Source organism: Scomber scombrus, chromosome 13 (assembly GCF_963691925.1).
Source record: "Scomber scombrus chromosome 13, fScoSco1.1, whole genome shotgun sequence".
NCBI classification, from domain to species: Eukaryota; Metazoa; Chordata; class Actinopteri; order Scombriformes; family Scombridae; genus Scomber; species Scomber scombrus.
In genome coordinates, this window is record NC_084982.1 from 20,209,837 (window position 1) to 20,229,661 (window position 19,825).

At 37.3% G+C, this 19,825-nt stretch overlaps 3 protein-coding genes across 3 annotated transcripts in view; 1 reads left to right on the plus strand and 2 right to left on the minus strand.

Annotated features, from left to right (window-relative positions):
- Positions 1 to 2,010: 2,010 nt before the first annotated feature.
- On the minus strand, positions 2,011 to 11,695 carry pnkd (PNKD metallo-beta-lactamase domain containing). The gene is made up of 9 exons (XM_062431663.1): positions 11,538 to 11,695; positions 10,963 to 11,078; positions 10,132 to 10,244; positions 9,114 to 9,172; positions 8,605 to 8,697; positions 7,453 to 7,616; positions 6,238 to 6,324; positions 5,889 to 6,004; positions 2,011 to 4,187 (listed from the first exon to the last, which is right to left on the minus strand). The coding sequence occupies exons 1-9, from the start codon at positions 11,693 to 11,695 to the stop codon at positions 4,014 to 4,016; spliced, it is 1,080 nt and encodes a 359-aa protein (XP_062287647.1). The 3' UTR covers positions 2,011 to 4,013.
- Positions 11,696 to 15,050: 3,355 nt separating this feature from the next.
- LOC133993165 (protein lifeguard 3-like) lies at positions 15,051 to 18,705 on the plus strand. Its single transcript, XM_062432033.1, has 11 exons — positions 15,051 to 15,309; positions 15,421 to 15,488; positions 15,584 to 15,648; positions 15,759 to 15,812; positions 15,957 to 16,007; positions 16,139 to 16,178; positions 16,363 to 16,400; positions 16,523 to 16,610; positions 16,973 to 17,068; positions 17,197 to 17,250; positions 18,556 to 18,705. Exons 1-11 carry the CDS (start codon positions 15,051 to 15,053, stop codon positions 18,703 to 18,705), a joined length of 963 nt encoding a protein of 320 aa, XP_062288017.1.
- Positions 18,706 to 19,073: 368 nt separating this feature from the next.
- The window catches only part of dars1 (aspartyl-tRNA synthetase 1), a 30,561-nt gene continuing 29,809 nt past the window's right edge, over positions 19,074 to 19,825 (minus strand). The window contains exon 18 of the mRNA XM_062431746.1: positions 19,074 to 19,658. Within this exon, the coding sequence (XP_062287730.1) occupies positions 19,567 to 19,658 (92 nt within the window). The 3' untranslated portion in view covers positions 19,074 to 19,566. The remainder of the gene's footprint in view (positions 19,659 to 19,825) is intronic.

Here is a 19,825-nt window from a genome sequence, read left to right on the forward strand (position 1 = left end):
CCGCAAAAGACCCGCCTTCCTCTGTCTCTTATTGGCTAGTGCTCGCTGCGTTTCAGGGGCAGAGCCAATCAGAGGCAGCGTAGGGACGTCAGGTTAAAAAACGGAGCGGAGCGCAGTGACGGAACCAGAGTGGAGATTGTAAAGAGCTATTCACAAACAGGGTTGGGAAGGTTTCTTTAATAGGTTACAGATTACTAGTTACCCTATTTAAAATGGAATAAGTAATGTAACTATTTCATTATTTAATCAAAACAATGTAACTTATTACATTTGATTACTTTTATAATTTTCTAACAAATGTTTTCAGCTGTTAGTGTTCCCATTAAGCCCACCGAAATCTAAATTCAGGTGTAAGGGAGATAATTTCTTATAAAACAAGATTGAACTTTGAAATGTGCAATGATCTGTTAAATGAAGATCAATAAAGGGGTAAAAAATCGGAGTGCTTTCCATAAAAGGCACAAGACTTCTTCTATAAAAGAAGCATAATAAATTAATATTTTTAAAACACACAATTAAGGTAATTTTAAGGTAATTGGAAATTTAAGGATCCCCTCCAGACATTTTCATATAGTTTTTCTGTGGAAAAAAAGGGAAATATCCTGTTCAGATCCTTAAAATAATATCTACTACTTCTCTCCCTTAAAAAGAAGCAGATATATTTAATTTCAAAAGTTTAACTGCTGGACACAAGATGTCCCTTTTTCACTGCAAAGTCTATTCTCAGTGTGTGTGCACTAGAGGCTTCAAGTTTCCACATCACACTTGTGTAAATTGAATACTGGATCAGGAGTGGCTTCTTAACTATTTGTGATGTCACAAGTCATGCTTTAGGTCCACGCCTTAAAACTGGATTTTCAGTAAGCTCAGAGAAACTTTCCACTTTCTGCAAATGAATGTGAAAAAATGTTTCTAGTGTCAAACTCTGCACATAAATCATTCTGCACAGTGAAGCTCAAACATCCACATTTTTGAGTGGCGGTGGACTTTAATTCTTATTTCTAGTTTAATGTAATTATTATTTCTTTTTTAAATTTAGTTCAATGTTCAACTTATTATTTCATCTTTTTGCTGACACAGACCGTTCACCTGTCAACCAATCACTAGTGAGTAAATTAACTCAGAAACATGATGTAATCCCTAGCAACGGGTCTACCCTGCCCCTCCCTCTCAGGAGCTTAGGGATCTCCAAGTCCCCCAAAGGTGCTCTCAGCAGCTTTGTGAATTGGTCTTGACAGGAAACTCCTTGTGCTTTTATCCTGTTTCGGAGGACTTCTAAGATAAGACACTTTGTGAATTTAGCTCCTGAGTCCTGACTGACAAGAAAGTGAGAGCCTCGCAAATATTACGTGTAGATTCATTAATTTAATAATGAATTATTAAGTGATATATAACATATTTGTATTTAATGGTCAGAACAAAACAGACAGTAAAAGCATAACAATTAATAGATTTATAAGAAAATTGATATTAAACGTATCCATATGCATAGATAAACTAATTATAAGTTACAAGCATTTTGATTTTAGAATTGTTAATTTTATCATAATTGTGGCTTCTATATTTCCAATATAGTTGTTCAGAAAAATCTCAATTTTTAGGGTAAATTAATTCAGTTGTGGTAATTTGAAGAAGGTGATTAAAGTTATTGAGCATTTTGAACTCTGAGGTAAAGAGAATGAGAATTACACTTGAAAATCTCTCATGCCTCATAAGATATGCATGACCTCACACTCCAGACTTTACAGACGAGATTTTAGGTCTTCAAGGTTATTGGAAGAAAAAAAAAATCAGCAGCCAAAGCAAGTCTGCTCCTGACTGAGTCAAAAGCATCACAGGTTTAGACTTATCAAGGGTGTTATAGTGTTAAACTTAACAGTATTATCTTTATTTTCCTCCTTTTTGTATGATTGCTAATTCCCTACTACTTATGTATTCCTGTGATTTATACAGAGTATTTCAAATCTGGCTCCAGAGGTTACCCAGGACACAACAGTTTGTTGCTCCGTTGTTTTATTATACTCGTCTATCACCAGAAAGTTCAGCTTACCCTTTTTCTGTCAGAGTATTTTATACATGCACATAAGGTACGTTATAATCCTATTTGAGTTGAGGGAAGTTGTAGCAGTGGGAAACAACAGCTGTCAGTTTTGAAAACCCATAAAGACAACAAATAACACATACACACCTAATGGAGTTCACTTTCATATCTTCTCATTAAAACGTAACCTGAAGTAAAACAGTCTCCCATGTGGTTCTATTCATAACTCAAATGTATGCAAATAAGATGCGAAATCTGCATCAAACAAACAGAGTAACATTTTAGTAGATGATCACCAGGGGACAAGGTGCTTTGGTACGAGCTCTGCTGCTGGAGCAACAGAGGAATCTGAAGAGCTTTCATATCTCCACCAAACTTTAAAGGTTTATTCCTTTACGTTCTGGCCCATCCCCAACTAAACATAAATGACAGCAGCAACAGAAATATTCAAATGTGCATGGGAAGAAGAACGTGTTTATTATACTGAAATATCTTTCTTCCACTATAGTGTCATAGTATAATAAGACATTAAATATATTAAAAAATATGTACACTTTTGGTTTCCAAAGCTTTCAAATTGTTTATAAAAAACATTCCTTCTAAAATTTTAAAGCGAGTGTCACGATCAATGGCACATTCTCGTCATTTTAGAAAAGAAAATGAAAGGTCTCATAATTCAATCACCCTCTTACTCTGAAAATATGACACATTTCAAACATCAGTCAAAACTGTTTGAAAAATAAAGTGTATACAGATTGCTTGATTCAACATCACCCTGTAAGTTTAATCGACTGAATTATAACTGCTGGCAGTCAAGAGTAATTCAAATAACATAAATCATCCCCCAAACAGTGATTCAGTCATATATCTCACACATTGTAATGCAAAACCAGTCAAATCCTTCACATATGTTGCTATCCAAGTAGTTCAACTTCTAAACACTTGAAAAATACAATTGAATGAGAAACAGTTCAGCAAAAAACATCTGCGGAGAGGCACAAAACTAAAGGTCTAAACTAGAAAATATGTTTTCCACTTCAGGCCCACATGCAGATATTTTGTTGTTGTACCATGAACACGTTACTGAAATATTGGAGGGAGAGAGGAGGAGGGGAGGGGGGGCTGTTAGTGTCCCAATCACATGCACCACTAAGGACCAATGTGAGTTACATCTATTCTGAGTCAAAAGAAGACTAAAAATCAAAAAGAAAACTGGCTCCTAGATTCAGCAAACAAAGATTCACATGTAAGGCGAGTGTACAGACAGACTTTCATACACTGTGCTGACTTTAACACAAAATACCAACAACAACAACAACAACAACATGTGTTCGTGATTTGTTAAATGAACAGTACCATTCCTGTTGAATATAATATCAAATATTCACAATCAAATACTCAGGCTCAAAAGTCATACCTTTGTGGAGAGGGGAATTAACTATAAATGTGAAACAGCATTTGTAATACAGACGGCAAACCAAACCCTTTTATAGATAATTCATTACCCACCCTAAAAATGAACCAGGCTGTGCAATAAACAATAAAGTACCTAACGTGTTGAATTATTCTATGTAGTGTGCTGACCTTTTGTCACCTAGTGTTTCAATAACAATAATCAGAGATCTGGTTCTACCTACCTGTAAAATAATAAAGAGCTACTCATGCAAATCTACAGTTTTATTCAGGGCTGTTTAAAGAAGCAATAAATATGCATGTTCTGTCTGAAAACACAAAATTACCATAGTATACATGTGGAGAGGTAATGATTAGTATTATCTAATAATGCAACTATGCCCCTAGTGGTCACTGATACAGGTTGATAAAGGTCAAAACTTAATGCCACTTTAAATTTTACAAAACCGATGTGTTTAAGTACCTCACAGATCAGTTTATCATGACTACAACTGCAGATGCTGCTGTCGTACCACTGGCCAGTACAGGTGAGCAGACGTCGGTCTCAGTGCTCCCAGTACTATCTCCTGTTGTAGAGGTCTTTGCGTTTTCGCAGCTCCTCCAGCACCCGAGCCCTAAACTGGGTCCAGTCCTCATCCTGGAACTGCTGGAGGCCCAGGGCTAGATGGAGCTCCGCAGAGTGGCTGCGCAGGAAAGGATTGTAATCCTTCTCTTCTCCGATGGTGGAGGGACACTGAAAATGAAGTCAAATGTCAAAGAGCAGTCATCCTCAAAACTGACATGCATGAGCTGTGTCCCAAATCCAAACTACACACAATCTAAGCACATTTGTGGTGTTCCCACTGGAAAATTGGCAATATTTAGTACGTTATAGTATCCATATTAAAAGCTTTCTTTCAACAATATTCTCAACTTCTCTTTAACAATTTATTTACATTCATAAGCATTTATCTGAGCATAATCCACAGTGGTTATCAATCCAGATGATACAATCCTGGATTTCAGAAATGAGAGAGCTACAACAGTAACAAGGAGCTCAAGTGTCAAGTAAAATTTTTCCCCAGTGCTGACTAGGTGTGTAATAAGCTGAGCACTTGATATTCTTATTGTTTATTATAAAAGGTCTATGAGCAGACCCTGCATCCCTACCACAAAGCAAATTTGATAGGTAGCAAATGGACATAAAAACGTGTCTGTCTGAAGACTAGACAGGGCTGAGGTAATATCACACCAAGCAAGATAAACCTTTGTACTTGCTTTTTATATTGTGTGGATTAATTAAATTTTAGCAGTAGTAATAATCAGTACATCATGAAGATGATAATAGGCTATTCTGACAGAAGCCATTTTGACATGTCACAGGGGGAAAAGCACACGTGTAAATAATAAAGTTAGCCTTTAAAGCTTCAGGGTCTTAGTATTGGGCATGTGCTGGCTCACTGTCACACTTTCAGAACAGAACCATTGTTAATGTTATTATTAACACCTGTGCTTTTTCTTCTATGATGAAGTCAGAGTGTCTGCTATGAAAAGAGACAATTACAGACCAGGCCTTTAAATATGAATGATCACAGTCGGATAAAGTCTATCTGAAGACAATCCCTGCAGTGTGGTATGTACAGTGAGATGTTTACTTTGACTCACTCGCTCAAATTCAGCATCTCACACTGACTATATGATGAGTTCAATTATTTTTCTAATTATATTCATGTAATAGCAACAACCAATAATCTCTGGGATGATGTGTTTTTAAAGCCTGTGTAGGATTTTAAAATTGTGTCTAGCAGTGGTGTAAAAAAACAAAATGAAAGTGACTCTGACACAACCAGACACAGGCTTTCACATTAGCTAATTAAAAGTATAATGCCTGCCCACTGAATCTTTCTTTCGTGGCTCAAAAAAATGGAAATAGGTGTTTGGTGCATCAGTTTATACACTGTCTTTGTTGTTTGTAAGCATTTTTTTTCTCTTTACTTTATCTTTGCTCTGCCAATCCTATTCAAAAACAGGCCAAAAGATCAAAATATGTCAAAATCACTCTACCCACATATACCCAGCATGCACATGGCACAGAAAAAACAGTGTAGTCAATCATTTTAATTTGTTTGGGTATAAAAATTACTTAAATTCAGGAATGTGCAAATGTGTGAACTAGGCTCTAGTGCCATGCAGTATGGATGGCACAAAAAAACTCATCTAAATTCTGCATACACACTTAACAGCGAACCTTTGCTCCAGTGCAGACTGTATCATAGATGAGACTCAAGTGAGAGTCTGAAAGAGGAGGAAGTGAGAGGAGAGTGAGCACTCAGCCACTGACAACTCATACACTGTAGGCAGGTGATAAGCCCTTCTTCCCAGGTGCTGGGCAACATGAATCCTTTCTGGGCTGGCGTGCTGGAGAGGCATAACAATGGCAATATATCATTCTCACCGTGCACAGCTTCTGGCCTCGCTGCTGCAGCACCCACTGATATTTGTTTTCCCTGGCAGTGCTGCGTGGCTCAACCTCAGCAGCAAACAGCAGATTGTCCTCTGCATACTCATGACCTTCAGGGTAGCCAGAAGACAACAATTACAAAAATCATGCTGACACGGATACACTTAAAATCTTACAATCCATAGAAGTGCACACAAAACTCCTTTCAAGACCGTGACTGTAAGTAAGTGCATTTCTGCTGTAAGAGGAAATCAGGCTGTTACACATACAAACCACATCCACATGACAAACGCTGACACACTTGTATGGACTGAGACTCTGACAACTGTGAAGACGTTCCTACCAGGCCATAATAGAGTATCATCATTTAAGGAGCCAACCGTGTCCAGAGATGACAGCATGGTCGTGGCGCTGCCTTCAAACATCCTCCCTGAAAAATAACAAGAACAGATTTGACTGAACTCAAGTTTTAATTCAGGGTATCTACACATTTTAGGGGGTCTTCTTATATTTAGAATATCACATTTTTAGGATATTTTCTTTGCTATCTGACATGTAACTTATTTAACTTAATTTATATTAAGTGATACTGGTTGTATGTTACTGTACTACTGACTGTTCTGACCTGTAGATTCCTTGTAATTAAATCATATAAATTAAAGGCCAATAATGAATTTACCTGGCATACATAATATACAAGGTAGTAAAAACCATAACCAAATGGTGCAATTAAAAAGCAAATAACATTAAAAGTATTCAATACTAGCAAAAAGCCACACTGAAAGGATTTTTACTTTGCTTGAACAATCACCCCGTTACATTAGGATTAGCAAAGCAAAATTAAATTGCTTGCTGAGGTGAAATAGGACATGACTAAGTAGAGTAAACCACAACAAGCATCAAAGGAAGGCAGATGAACCATGGATTCATGAATTTAAATGTTATTCACTGTAATTTAAGACAGATGTAGGCTGTAGAAAATAGCTGGTCTTGAGGTCTAAGATCAGTATGTGAATATATAATTGTGGTCCAGATAAGCCACTGAGTATCTGCACAGACAGGATTCTCCCACACAGATAAAAATAGTACAGAGATGTTGTGGCATCTTCCTCCTTTTAAGGTTGACCTGACCTATGGATACCAATGCCATTGGACACTATAAGCCATTTATGCCAAATAATTACATATTCAAGTAGAATCAACTTAACTTCATGCAAAGATCTGTATTTCTTTACAATGGCAGCATTTCTTAGCTTTGCATTAGCCAACAATCTGTTACTTATCTCCTTATAATCTCTGCATTCAGTGTCTCAACAATTGCAAACAAACACATCGCAAATGTCTCTGTGAGAGGTTACAAAGGTTTCTGTGTCTCTTCTGTATTTTACCATAAAAGAGGGAGTTGCTGTGGAGCAGAATATATTATTATTGTATTTTGTTTTTATGTAAATTAATTTTGTTTTATGTAAAGCACATTGAGTTACCCCTGTGTATGAAATGCACCATATAAATAAGCCTTGCCTTGTCTTGTTATGGATCCTGTCTCTATGTAACTTACCGCAGCCTGATAGGAAAACCAGGTCACCAGAGAAGAGACTGGAGGGGGCACCGACTGCCCGACCATCCAGGAGGTAGATCATGTGGCCCACTGTGTGTCCAGGAGTGAAGAGGGCCTTAAAGTGCAAACGACCAACTGTCACCGAGTCCTTGTGTGAGAGAGGGCTGACAACACAGAAAAAACACACAACAGCAGCGTCAATGCAATTACATTCACTCACTACAGCCTGCTGCCATGAGGAGCCACTATTTTGCCCAGCTGCACTGCGTAGCTTCAAATACTAATATATATGTATGTATAAAAAAGACAAATCTGAGTGAGAAGTTGATTTTTAATTAATAATATATATAATCAAATCAAGGTAAACTTTACATTTAGGGAAATCTAGCAGCTCTGATGTAACACACTGAAAGTGTCTGATGCACATTTTGAAGTCCACCTATTACTTTAAATGGATGAACGCACAACCAAAAGTATACGAGGTGTGTTAAACTGCTCTGCTCTGCCCTACCTACTCCAACCTTGTTTTGATTTTGGAGCGTCAAATGAAGACCCAATAACCAAAGCTGATTTCTGAGCTGCAGCACAAGTGAGCTAAGAAGGAGACAACGCTGCAGTAGAGAGAAAAAAGCAATGAATGAGAGAAATAAAACATTATTTTCTCATTGTTTCATGGCAGTTACGTTCTATGACACAAATAAATAACCATCAGACACTCAAAAGATAATTCAGAAAAAGAGGCTGTTAGGCTGATTTTCCTCCTCTGCATTTTTCCTTTTCATTCATTCATAACAACGCAGCAGTAAATACAAAGAACAACAGAACAAATCTGTGTTGGTTTTGTGGTGTTGGCATTTCAAATCTGAAGCCTGCAGTGCCCCATACAGGCATCAAATGAGGCGAGTCAAATTAGGAATCAAATGAAGAGTCAGTTATGACTTTCAGTGTTTGGGTCTTGATACCATACAGTCGGACAGTCAGAGCAGCAGGTCGTTAAAAGAGAAACTTAGGCCACCCCCCCCCCCAAGAAATAACTCAACAGTTTATCATACCATCATAATTTACTGTGAAGTCAGCTGCTCCGAGTGCTGACAGAGAGAACAAGACAGGACTCAGTATGCAGAGTGCTATACTGTACTAGCAGGGACTTACTGTGTGAGGCCAGGAATGTTATCAGCTGCATTTCCATAAACTCGGCATGAGCTGTGAAGCCTTTTCAACCCTTTGTTTCCCCCACTGTGATCCCTGAAAACAGGACAGAAAGCAGATGCTTGCTGTGGTGATTTGGACAGGACAGACTGCAGAAACATTGGACATTTTTAATATTTGTTTGGCCTTCAATCTATGCTCTCCATTTTCAACCTAATTTACTTTATTCTAGTTGTAGTCTGGATGGTAAACTACTAAAATATGAGAAAATATATGATGTTTCTTTTCAGTTTTTTCATTAGTGTGGGTGTTTCCCTTTGATTTGATATAAAATATGTTTAAATCAGTGATTGTTAACACCATATTTACTTCCCTTCCTTTCCAGTTTTTGTAATATGTCCTGCTGGGTATATTTCACCCCATCTTCTCAAGTTATTCATACATAAAATCCTAAAAACAAACCACAAATTAAAATAATAAGGACATATGAAAAAAAAAACTATAAAACTCACCAATGCTTGTGTGTACAGAGTATTGCCTCCAACATCACACCCTCCTCCTTAAGGACAGCCTGAAAAGTTATGAGAGCTGTTAAAACCACCAATGACTGTGTTAAATCAACTATTCAGCAGCAGTTTATTCATAAGACAGCTGGGCTACTTCAGATTGTTGACACAGTACGAAGTTAGTTATTTTACTATCCAATGCAGCTGAGAATGCCCTTCAACACACACTCATTCATTACAACTATTGATTGTCAACAGCTACAGCTATAGTTAAATCAGTGACTGAAAATGTAAGCACACTGAAATTGATGCTGAAAAGACAAAGAAGTGACTTTATGGTAAGAGAAAAGGAATAATTGTTACCAAGCTTCTTTGGGTGTGTGAGTTTAAAATAACTGGTCTTTAGTCTATAATTACATCATAAGAGATACAATCACAAATATACCTGCAATTTTGTTTCTGAAAACCTAAATCTCACAATGGGTTCCTCTATGTTAGTATGCTGGCTCTCTTTCAAAAAGGTAGCTTCTGTAAGTATGGGATTATGCTATTAATGTTATATCTATTCTTATATTAACTAATATAGTCATTATATTGATTGCAGTTTATATTTAATCTTTTCTGAAATAAAACTCAGATACCAATCAGTATGTCAGAAGAGGTACACATGCAACAGGCCACTGAAAAAGAGGCGAAGTAATTTTTTTTTTAACCCAAATGGTGTCGCAATGAGATCTGGCAAATATTTGGCTTGTCTCAATTTTTTTGTACTGCCAACAAGCATCAAATAATCTCCTCTTGCAACAGAAAAAAGGCCTATTGTTGAGGGAAATGTCTACTGCTTTTTTCAGTGTCAGTCTGAAAGTCCATAATCTGTCTGAACACAGCCAGGAACTCTGTGTGTGTGTGTGTGTGTGTGTGTGTGTGTGTGTGTGTGTGTGTGTGTGTGTGTGTGTGTGTGTGTGTGTGTGGGAATCAAGCAAACACGTAGCCGACAGTTGAGGCTAACCCTTGAGGCACTCACCTGAACTGTTTGAGGGTCTGCTGGGTCTACAACCACTGCAACACTGGAGGCAGTGTCAATTACAAGATAGCTGTAGTTGTCAGACAGCACTGGGATGGGAATTATTTTGATACCTGTGGGCAGACAAAGACATGATACATTTTTCATCTAGATTGGTAAAAGACTCAAGATTCAACATGTTTATTGTTACTCCGGTTATACAAGCATAATGTTTGACTGGGAGGCTCCATTACAGTAAAAAACAGTGACTAAACATACATAAAAAGAAAAGGATGATAACAAAATATAAAACGCAATAAAATAGATATAAAAAGACAGAATCAGGTAATTTAAACCCTATACATAGTTATTATACACCCAAAAGGCTGAAAAGGCACAAAAACATTGCATATACAATCAGTGGTTTGGAATATGGTAAAGAGGTTAGATTGTACTTTGTGGTGTGTGTCAGTTTGTGATGTGCATATGTGTGTGTGTGTGTGTGTGTGTGTGTGTGTGTGTGTGTGTGTGTGTGTTATTTATAGTCATATGGCCTGTGGGAAAAATTTGTCCTCAGTCTGCTGATGTGTATACATGTAGTACTGTTTCCATATGGTGCATTCAAAGTATGTTTTGAAAGCAACTTTGCATTGATTTAAATACAAATTACTAGAATTATATACTTTATGTGTATATTTATATATTGGTACATCATAATTGACACCATCAACAGGGCCTTTTCCTCTTTGTGAATAGCACTCACTCAGCCAATCACCACAGTAACAAGGGAACATATGAGCAACACTGAATGAAGATAGTGTACAATACAATCCATACTATTGTTTAGTTTACCATTGAACTCCATGGGTAGAGCTGTGGAGTGTCCAGCAGGATAATTTTCCCGGGCTTTCCTCACCTGCCTCTTATAGTACATGTAGCCCAGTCTGGTCCTGGTGTACAGCGTGTACCTGGGACACAGGTCAAAAACACAGGTAAACAACACTGAGGCTTTGCTAGCTGCTGCTTCTTCCGTCTATCAAACGGGACGCAGGTCAAATATCTGCGAAGCTAACATGACCAAAGCGCTAAAACACCACGTAATATAAGATTAAGCGAAGCCATTTTTCCATTAAATCACTGATAATGAGACAGCTCCTAAACACAAGTTAATGGCTCCTCCTATATGTCAAATATGGCAGAGGATACTGTCTCTCTAGGAAAGGGCTTTGACCACATTATCAAGGGTAATGTGAGTCCTGGCAACTTTAAAATGCAACAGATTGGAGTACAGTTTGGTGGGACTGCCACTGTATAATAGCACCCATAGGGGCTAAACGCTAGATGTTGCTACACCACGCTAACCAGGATCAGCCCCCGTTGAGTGACAACATCTCGTTTTCATTAACGCGGGTCATACGGACACTCACGCGATTCTGAACAACGGCCTCTCCGTCCGAGCCATTATCTTGCTCAAAAAATTTCTCCACACCACTTGTCCTGTGCGTCTGAAGCGGACACACAGACATAAGAGACAGAGGAAGGATGCGCCGGCAGTCAGCGTAACTATCCAGTCAGGAAGCGCCATGGCAATCTGAGGTGGAGCGTCATGACGTCAGCGACGACATACGCCGAACGCCGAACCAAGAGATCACCAGTCCTGTATTAAATAACAAATAAATCCGCACCTTATTCCAAACTGATTGTATCTCTGTCCCATATGTAATTGCAACCTGGAATATCTACTGGTTAACAAAGTTAAAGAAATTTATTTTAAGATCATTCATCGCTATTATCCTGTCAAGTCATTTCTAGTAAGATTCAAGAAGGACGTTGATGTATCTTGCACTTTTTATAACATGCACCCAGAGACTGTCTTCCATTTATTTTGGACTTGTGAACACACTTTTTTTTTGTGGCAGTTTGTGGCAAGGCATATTGGACTATATCTATGATGCCTTTGTATACTTTGTTTGAACGATGTATTATTTGGTTATACAAATTATAGGAGAGACTTAGACGATGTATTTTTTCTATGTAATCTCATCATATTCCTGGCCAAGTTTTATATTCATAAACGTAAAGTGTTAAAAACTAAACCTTCCTTTTGTAGGCGACCTTTAAACATTATCTACCCCTTGCAATAGAAAAGCTGTGAACACGTTGAAGCTGTGCTCCAAATTTAAGGTATTGTTATAATTTTAATATATAATTTTTTTATATTGTGTACAGCATTTTTATTTCATATTTGTGTTTTGTTTGTAACCCCTGGCGTTGTATATCTGTTTGTTTCCCTATGTTCGTATTACTACTGTTGTTTCAAAACAAATTGTTTCTGTAAATGATGCTTATTGAACCAATAAAATTGTATCCAAAAAAAAAAAGAAAAAAGAAAGCCAAGAGATCAAAACACTGTAGTATTATTATCTCGTATGATATATAGTGTTATTATCAGTGGTGGAAGAAGTATTCAGACCGTTTACTTAAGTAAAAGTATAAATACAATGTAAAAATACTCCATTACAACTTACATTGCAACTTCATTGCATTAAAATCCTATTTTAGTAAAAAAAAAAGTAGTATTAGGAGTAAAATGTCCTTGTTTTGTATTGCAGTAAAAGTAGTGGTTTGGTCCCTCTGACTGATACAGCCTATTATTATAAATGACATCATTAGATTATTAATATTGAAGCATCAGTGTTAGAGCAGCATTTTACTGTTGTAGCTGCTGGAGGTGGAGCTAGTTTGAACTACTTCATATACAATTAAGTATTTTGGTTAACTGGGGGTCGGGCCCCTCCAAAGGGTCACCAGATCAATCTGAGGGCTCGTGAGAGAATTAATGAGAGAGGAAAGAAGAAAAAAAAGTTGTGATGTACAAACCTGTTTCTGGACTTTTTCTCTAATCTTTGATTTTTGGTGAAATATTGGATCATTTGAACATTTATTGAAGTTTAAAGGGGAAAATCCCTGTTTGGTGGCACTGTTAACAACTCATAGACATCTGAAATGTGACCCCTGACTACACACTGCTTTTTGTAAGATGTCGAAAGACAAAAAGGCTTAAAACCACTGATTTCATCTTTAACAATGTGTTGTATTTTAAAAGCTTGTTATATTATCCATTGTGTCAGATCTTTATCTGAAAAAGTGACTAAAGCTGTCAAATAAATGAAGTGGAGTAGAAAGTACAATGTTACCCTCTGAAATGTAGTGGAAGTATAAAGTAACATCAAATGGAAATACTCAAGTACCTCAAAATTGTTTTGTTTTCTTTTTAACTTTAGACTTTCTATTATTTTGTCTGCGGGATGTCTAAAGATATTTTATTTCTTAAGAAACATTCTGGAAAACATTGCCAGATGATTTAAATTGGTTTGCAATATTGCTAATTCACATTTTTAAAAGTTTATTTCTTTATTTCTCTCCTTTAATGTCGGTTTTATGTATCCTTTACATTGTACAGTTTTATTTCTGCTTGTGTTTTTGTGATCAGTTTATCTTATTTTCCCCCTCTGTACTGTTGTTTGCCTTATGATAATAATAATAATAAAAGTAATGATAATAACAAGAATAATAATACTAATACTAATACCAATAATCATAATAACAATAATGATAATAATAATAACCATAATAATCATAATAACAACAATAACTCATATAATTTGCACTGCACATTTAATTCACAGTGAATCTCAAAGTGCTACAGTGTTAAAAACATATAACATAAACAACATTACGAGACCTGACATGAAAAGTGCTGTGCTGTTAATAAGGTTGAAAACAAATTCTAGTACAATGTTAATATCAAAAGTAAATCTAAAACAAACAGAAACACCAAAAATGTAACTAACATGATTGTGTTTTCATCACACAGAAAGCTACAAAGTTGTTTTTTTTTTCCAGAAAACCTGACATTAAATTAAGAAAACCTTAATTTAATGAAACTGCTTTTCTCTTATTTGTATTGCAACTTTATTTTTAGGTTTAACTGTATATTAAATTTGAACTTATTACCATTCAAAAACACTGAAATGCTTTATCCAGGATTTTATTATATTATATCATATCCTTGTGCAAGCTCCTTTCACCTTTGGCATCAATGTGGAGTCAAGCCAGCTGGTTTCGGTCCACTGTTAAATAATTTACTGATGCCTGACGTTCCTGGTGGGATGTTGACCAACATTAGGCTACAGCTGAAAATGAGACACTACAACAAGCTTTATAGTAGGCTATAATAACATTTGGGTCAGATGACTGCTTAAAAAAATCATTTTTTTAAAAAAGGCAGCTAATGTTGGCAGCATGTGTCTTAACATCTAATTAGATGTTTGTAGGTTACCTCACTTCACAGTCTATTTTTTAAAATATTATTTTGTTAGGACCCTGAGCAACCGGAGTCTCCAGCTTTCTGAGAACATCAGTGACAGTGTGAGTTTCAGTGACCATATCCTGTTACAAAGAGGACATCCTCCTGTGCTGCTGCAAGTCTGCGTTTGCCTCCAAGGAGACAGAGGAGTGAAGGGCACAGTGCTCCCATCTGAGGGTAAAACCACCAGGTCAGTACGAACTTATTTATTTTTGTTTATGTTTAAAGTATAATCCAGATTAGAGTATAATGTACACACAAAGTCTCATTTGTGCCATTGATTCTGAGGTTATAACCTTTCCATAAATACACTTTTTACTTGTTAAACTGTTGTTATAATGTGATTTTAATTGTGTTTTAATTGTCATTTCACTATAGTATAAAAACCTGATGTTATTTTATACTTGTGACTACATGACAATAGGACAACTGTTAAAAAATACTGACCACATATGGGCAATTGTAGGTTTGTACATATATCATTATTTTTTATTGAACATCCAGTAACAAATGTCTACAGTCTGTCTGATGAAGCTGATCACTTATCTCTTTAAGGTGGTCCTGTAAAATCATGACCTCTAAAATAGATGATCCTCCACCCTACGAGGAAGCACTGCACCATCCCAAGCATGGAAATTACCCCCAACAGACGCAACATGGCTCTGCTTTTCCACCACCTCCATCTTACAGCCCGAGTCCTGGCATGTGCCCCGGCCCGCCTGGCTACTGGGGCCCGCAGCCTGCCATGTGGGCAGCGCCTGGCTTCTCTCCATCTGGGATGCCCACCACAATACCGACTCTGTCTGCCGGAGTGCCCACATCCAACCCAGGTTCTGAAGAAATGACACAGGACTTCACTTAATCGCACCCTGCATTATATATAGATTAGCTCCCAGCTGTGATAAGTATAAATCACCACTTTGCTCTCCCCAATTCTGCAGGAGAGATGGAGGATTTTCTGAGCGCTCAGTGGGAGAGCACAGCTATTCGACATGCCTTCATCAGAAAGGTAAGTATTTTTACCATTGATCATGCCACACACAGACTTGATTGATGTGTTTCTCTGTGTGTTTATCAGAATATTGTTTTTGTGTTTGTGGGCAGGTTTACTTAATTTTAACAGCCCAGCTTGCTGTCACTTTTTCAGTTGTCGCTGTCTTTACGTTTGTGTAAGTGTCCCAGTTCATCCCAGTTCAATACATCTGACTGCTCAATTGATCTGTATTCGAGTGGAAAGTAACAGTCTCCTGAATGATTCCTTACGTCTGTGCTTTCATAGTATCCCAGTGAAGCTGTTTGTCATCAAATATCCTGGCATCTACTATGCATCTTTGTGAGTTAAAAACAATACAGAAATATTTGAAAAAAGGAGAGAGAAAGCTGCAACACCTCTGAAACAGCTGATATTCTCACTGCTATTATTCTCATGACATGCTGTTATATAAAGTTATAATTTCAGTGTTTTATATTTCCATAGTGTGGTTTATTTTATGGTTTACTGCATTCTCGTCTGCTGCAAAGAGCCAAGGTAAGCATGGCCCCGGCCTGTAGTAGAATAGGTTAAATAGTTTACCTACGACTAGTGTGATGTTTTATTTAAATATTCATCACCAGCAATGTATGCCTTTTACAAATAGGCATTACAATTTGTATTTGCAGGAGGCGTTTCCCATGGAATTTTGTGCTGCTGGGAGTATTTGTAAGTATTGCTTGTGTGAATGTGGTCCAGCAGATCCATACAGCAAAATTGTAATATTGTGAAGAGTTAGATAACGTCTGGATTAAAGACTGGAAATGGAAAAAACTAGGCAGCCAGTAAGAATGAAAAAAAAATCTTTAAACGTGCTCTTTATGAGACAGTATTTTCATGTATTATCTTACAGACTCTGGCCTTGTCTTACATGGCTGGAACAATTTCGAGGTATGTTTTTTTTGTTGCACCAACTCAATGCACATCAATATGCAAAAGCACTACATTTTGATAAAAATGTTTTAAATGCTGTGACATATTTTTCTTTTAATAATCCTATTCATCTTTTTCAGCTATTACGACACAAAAGCAGTGCTCATCGCCATGGGAATAACAGCATTAGTTTGTGTAGCTGTCACAATCTTCTGCTTTCAAACCAAGGTAGATGTAGCTGTAAACTGTGTCTCTCTGTATCTCAGTAGCCCTTGGCTTGTCAGAGAATGTCTTTGTTGTCAGTGTAAAAGAACGCCTTTGTCTCGCATTACAATAGCGCACTGAGTTCTTTTAAATATTTATAACATTTTGAGATAAGATGGGAATTTAACTTCACTGTCTGATGCAACGCGAGATGACAAAAAGTTAAATTTTGGCCCGTTCATGACAAATCAAGCCTACTTTTATTTATTTTATTATTATTTTTTACCTCACTCTGATCCTCTTTTACATTATCTTGACTGCTTTCATGTGGCTTGAAGCTGATTCACTTCTCTTTCATCCTGTTAATGACTTGTTTCTCATCACAGGTGGACTTCACCTCCTGCGGGGGACTTCTCTGTATTGCTGCTGTTTTACTCATGATTCTTGGGATTGTTACAGCCGTCGTCCTCTCCTTCCAATACGTGAGGACTCTTTGGTCGAATTCTCTAATTTATTTTCCCTGCTGGTGTTTTTCACTGCAAGGAGTTCAGTAGAGTGTATCTGTGTGACTGATTTCACATTCAGAGGCCTTTCTGATGTCACTCAACAGGTCCCTTGGCTTCATATGCTCTACGCTGCAATTGGAGCCATCGTTTACACTCTGGTGAGTCTGCACTCTCTGAATTCATGAAAAGCTTGAGAGCTTGGTATTACAAGCTTGTTCTTTTGATGTTGTTAGTTAACAAGCTGAATAATGGGCCTTACACCCTGAAATACGTAATTGTTTGCAAGGCCAACAGCTCTAAAAGCCTTATACATCCAGCAGGGGGCAAACAGGAATAATAGAGTGAAAACAAATTCTTATACATTTTCAAACATCACTCAAGGCATCCTATAGGATAAGTACATCTTCCAGTAATCAAGCCATAATCTGTGTAACCTGTGTTGATATCCGTGTTTGCTTTACGCATTCTGGCTCCATCTTGTGGTTAAATCAGATCAAAAGAACAAAAAATTAAATTTAAAAAATGGAGCAATGGTGTGTTTAATTTATGTGAAAACCACATTTTTTTGTGTCCTTTTGTCTTCCCCACATACATCATGATGCAATTATCTTACAGGATGCCTTGTGTGATCTTTGAGAATACATAAAAAGTGGTTTTCAACCCATTATTCCTGTTTGGACCCTGATGAAGGTGTAATCTGAAATGTAGGGCTTTGATTCAGCCCCATGCTGTTTGAATAAAGAAGAAGCTGATGAAACGAGCAAGTCTGCGTGCCGTCCTTCTACTTCAAGCAGTTAAGAGAGCCAAGGCTACCAGCAACAGCATAAATTTGACAGGGCTGAGGTGCGTCTTCATTTGACTCAAGAGCTTTTTTACCCATCAGGTTTTTTCTTGATGCTGACGCTGCAGAAATGGCCATGGGATCAGTACATTTTTCACCCTAGAAACATGAAGGTGCTCAGCAAATTTATCGTCAATCTTACTATGATGTTATGAGTTATAATCTGTGGTAAATCAATGTTTTGCTCTGAGAGTAGCATAAATGTAAATGGAGGAACGTGGAGTGTCCAAATTTCTTGTTCTTTTTCCCTGCGTGAACGGCAGTATCTTTAGTGCATCTATCACTTGGGTTTATTATCAAATACCTTAAAAATGACAACGTTCCCATCTGCTGTACGCTGTGTCTACTTAGTAAATGTTAGTGTGCTAAAACATTGAAGTAATATGATGAACATGTTACATTTAACAAGTATAATGTGCGAGTCTCTTCTTAGAATATCTACACATTCTTGATCTTTCAATATGACTGTGTGACTAAATTTAAGATTAACAAGACAAGCAGTAGATCTTCTATGGTATCTCTACACTGCACGTAGCAAAGACACTCAAGCACACAAAACCATGTTCAACCTATTTTGATGATTGAACTTTGGCCCGCTTCTCATTCTGTTTTTTCCCCTCAGTTTTTAATATACAACACCCAGCTTCTAATTGGAAACCGGGAGTTGGCGATCAGCCCAGAGGAGTACATCTTCGGAGCCCTTTCTCTCTACATTGACATTGTTCAGATTTTCCTCTTCATCCTCCAAATCAGCGGAGCTGCAAATGAATAAACTCACAGGTAGAACACATCTTGCCCCGTAGGAGCTTGGACTTACAGTATCTTGTGTTTGTCAATGAACATAACACTACATGTGCACAAGAGTGCAAATTAGGATGTTTCATCACTCGCTATAAATGTTGACAGCCTCAGCTATAAATATAACTATATATATTCATATTTTTCATGTTACTACTTGAGCACTTTGGTTTATTCTTGCTCTGTATGAAGCAGGGAAGTGATTTACAAATTTGAGCTTTGTACTCTGAATGGTTGTTATTTAATAATTTGTCAAGTAGTATTTTGGTAGGTAGTCACATTTGCTTGATGTACATACAGATTATTTGACAATGGAGACAAAGCAATTTATGGTTTTGAGAATTGTTTTCTATGTTTAGTCATTTAATTACATACAAAAGGCATGTAGTTACAGGCATACTGTAGGAGACCACAATCATTATTAGTCCTTTGTCTATGCTGGTAGTAGGCAGGATTTAGGATGGGATCTGTACTAAAGTTGCCTATGAAACATCTCCATAGAAAAGACAAATAGACAAATACTGACTAGTTGATTAAAAGATGGAATAAGTGTGTGCAGCTTTACAACCTTTCCCTAAATGACTGATAGACCTCTCTTTAACTTTAATATATCCATTATTTGTGGTTGTTAAGACGCACACCAATCAATAAAGTTCACCCTACTGTTGCAATGACTTCATTCTCTCATCTTAATGGTTAATTGTAGTGAAACATTAGAATCGAAGTGTGGTACTAGCTCATGAACCTGTTCCCTTTCTGGATTAAAAATGTTCCCCATCACAAGAATCTGTGTGTTAGTCCACTGATGACCGGATCTGTCCATGTGGTAGAAGGTTCAAGGTGTCAGGCGCTTAGGGTCGCGTGGGAACATGGAGGTCTGACGAACGTTGTGGAGACCCAGGTACAGCATGCAGACTCTCTCCAGGCCTGGGAGGGAAGATAGATCAGACAATGAAGAGACCTTAGTGATATTGAGATTCAGGTGCAACATTATGCTCATGCCAACTACCCACTTCTCTTTTGTATTACCATGAAACAAAAAAAAGTATAATCTCCTGTGTACCTGAAAATATTCTGAATCCTGAAGAAAAAAA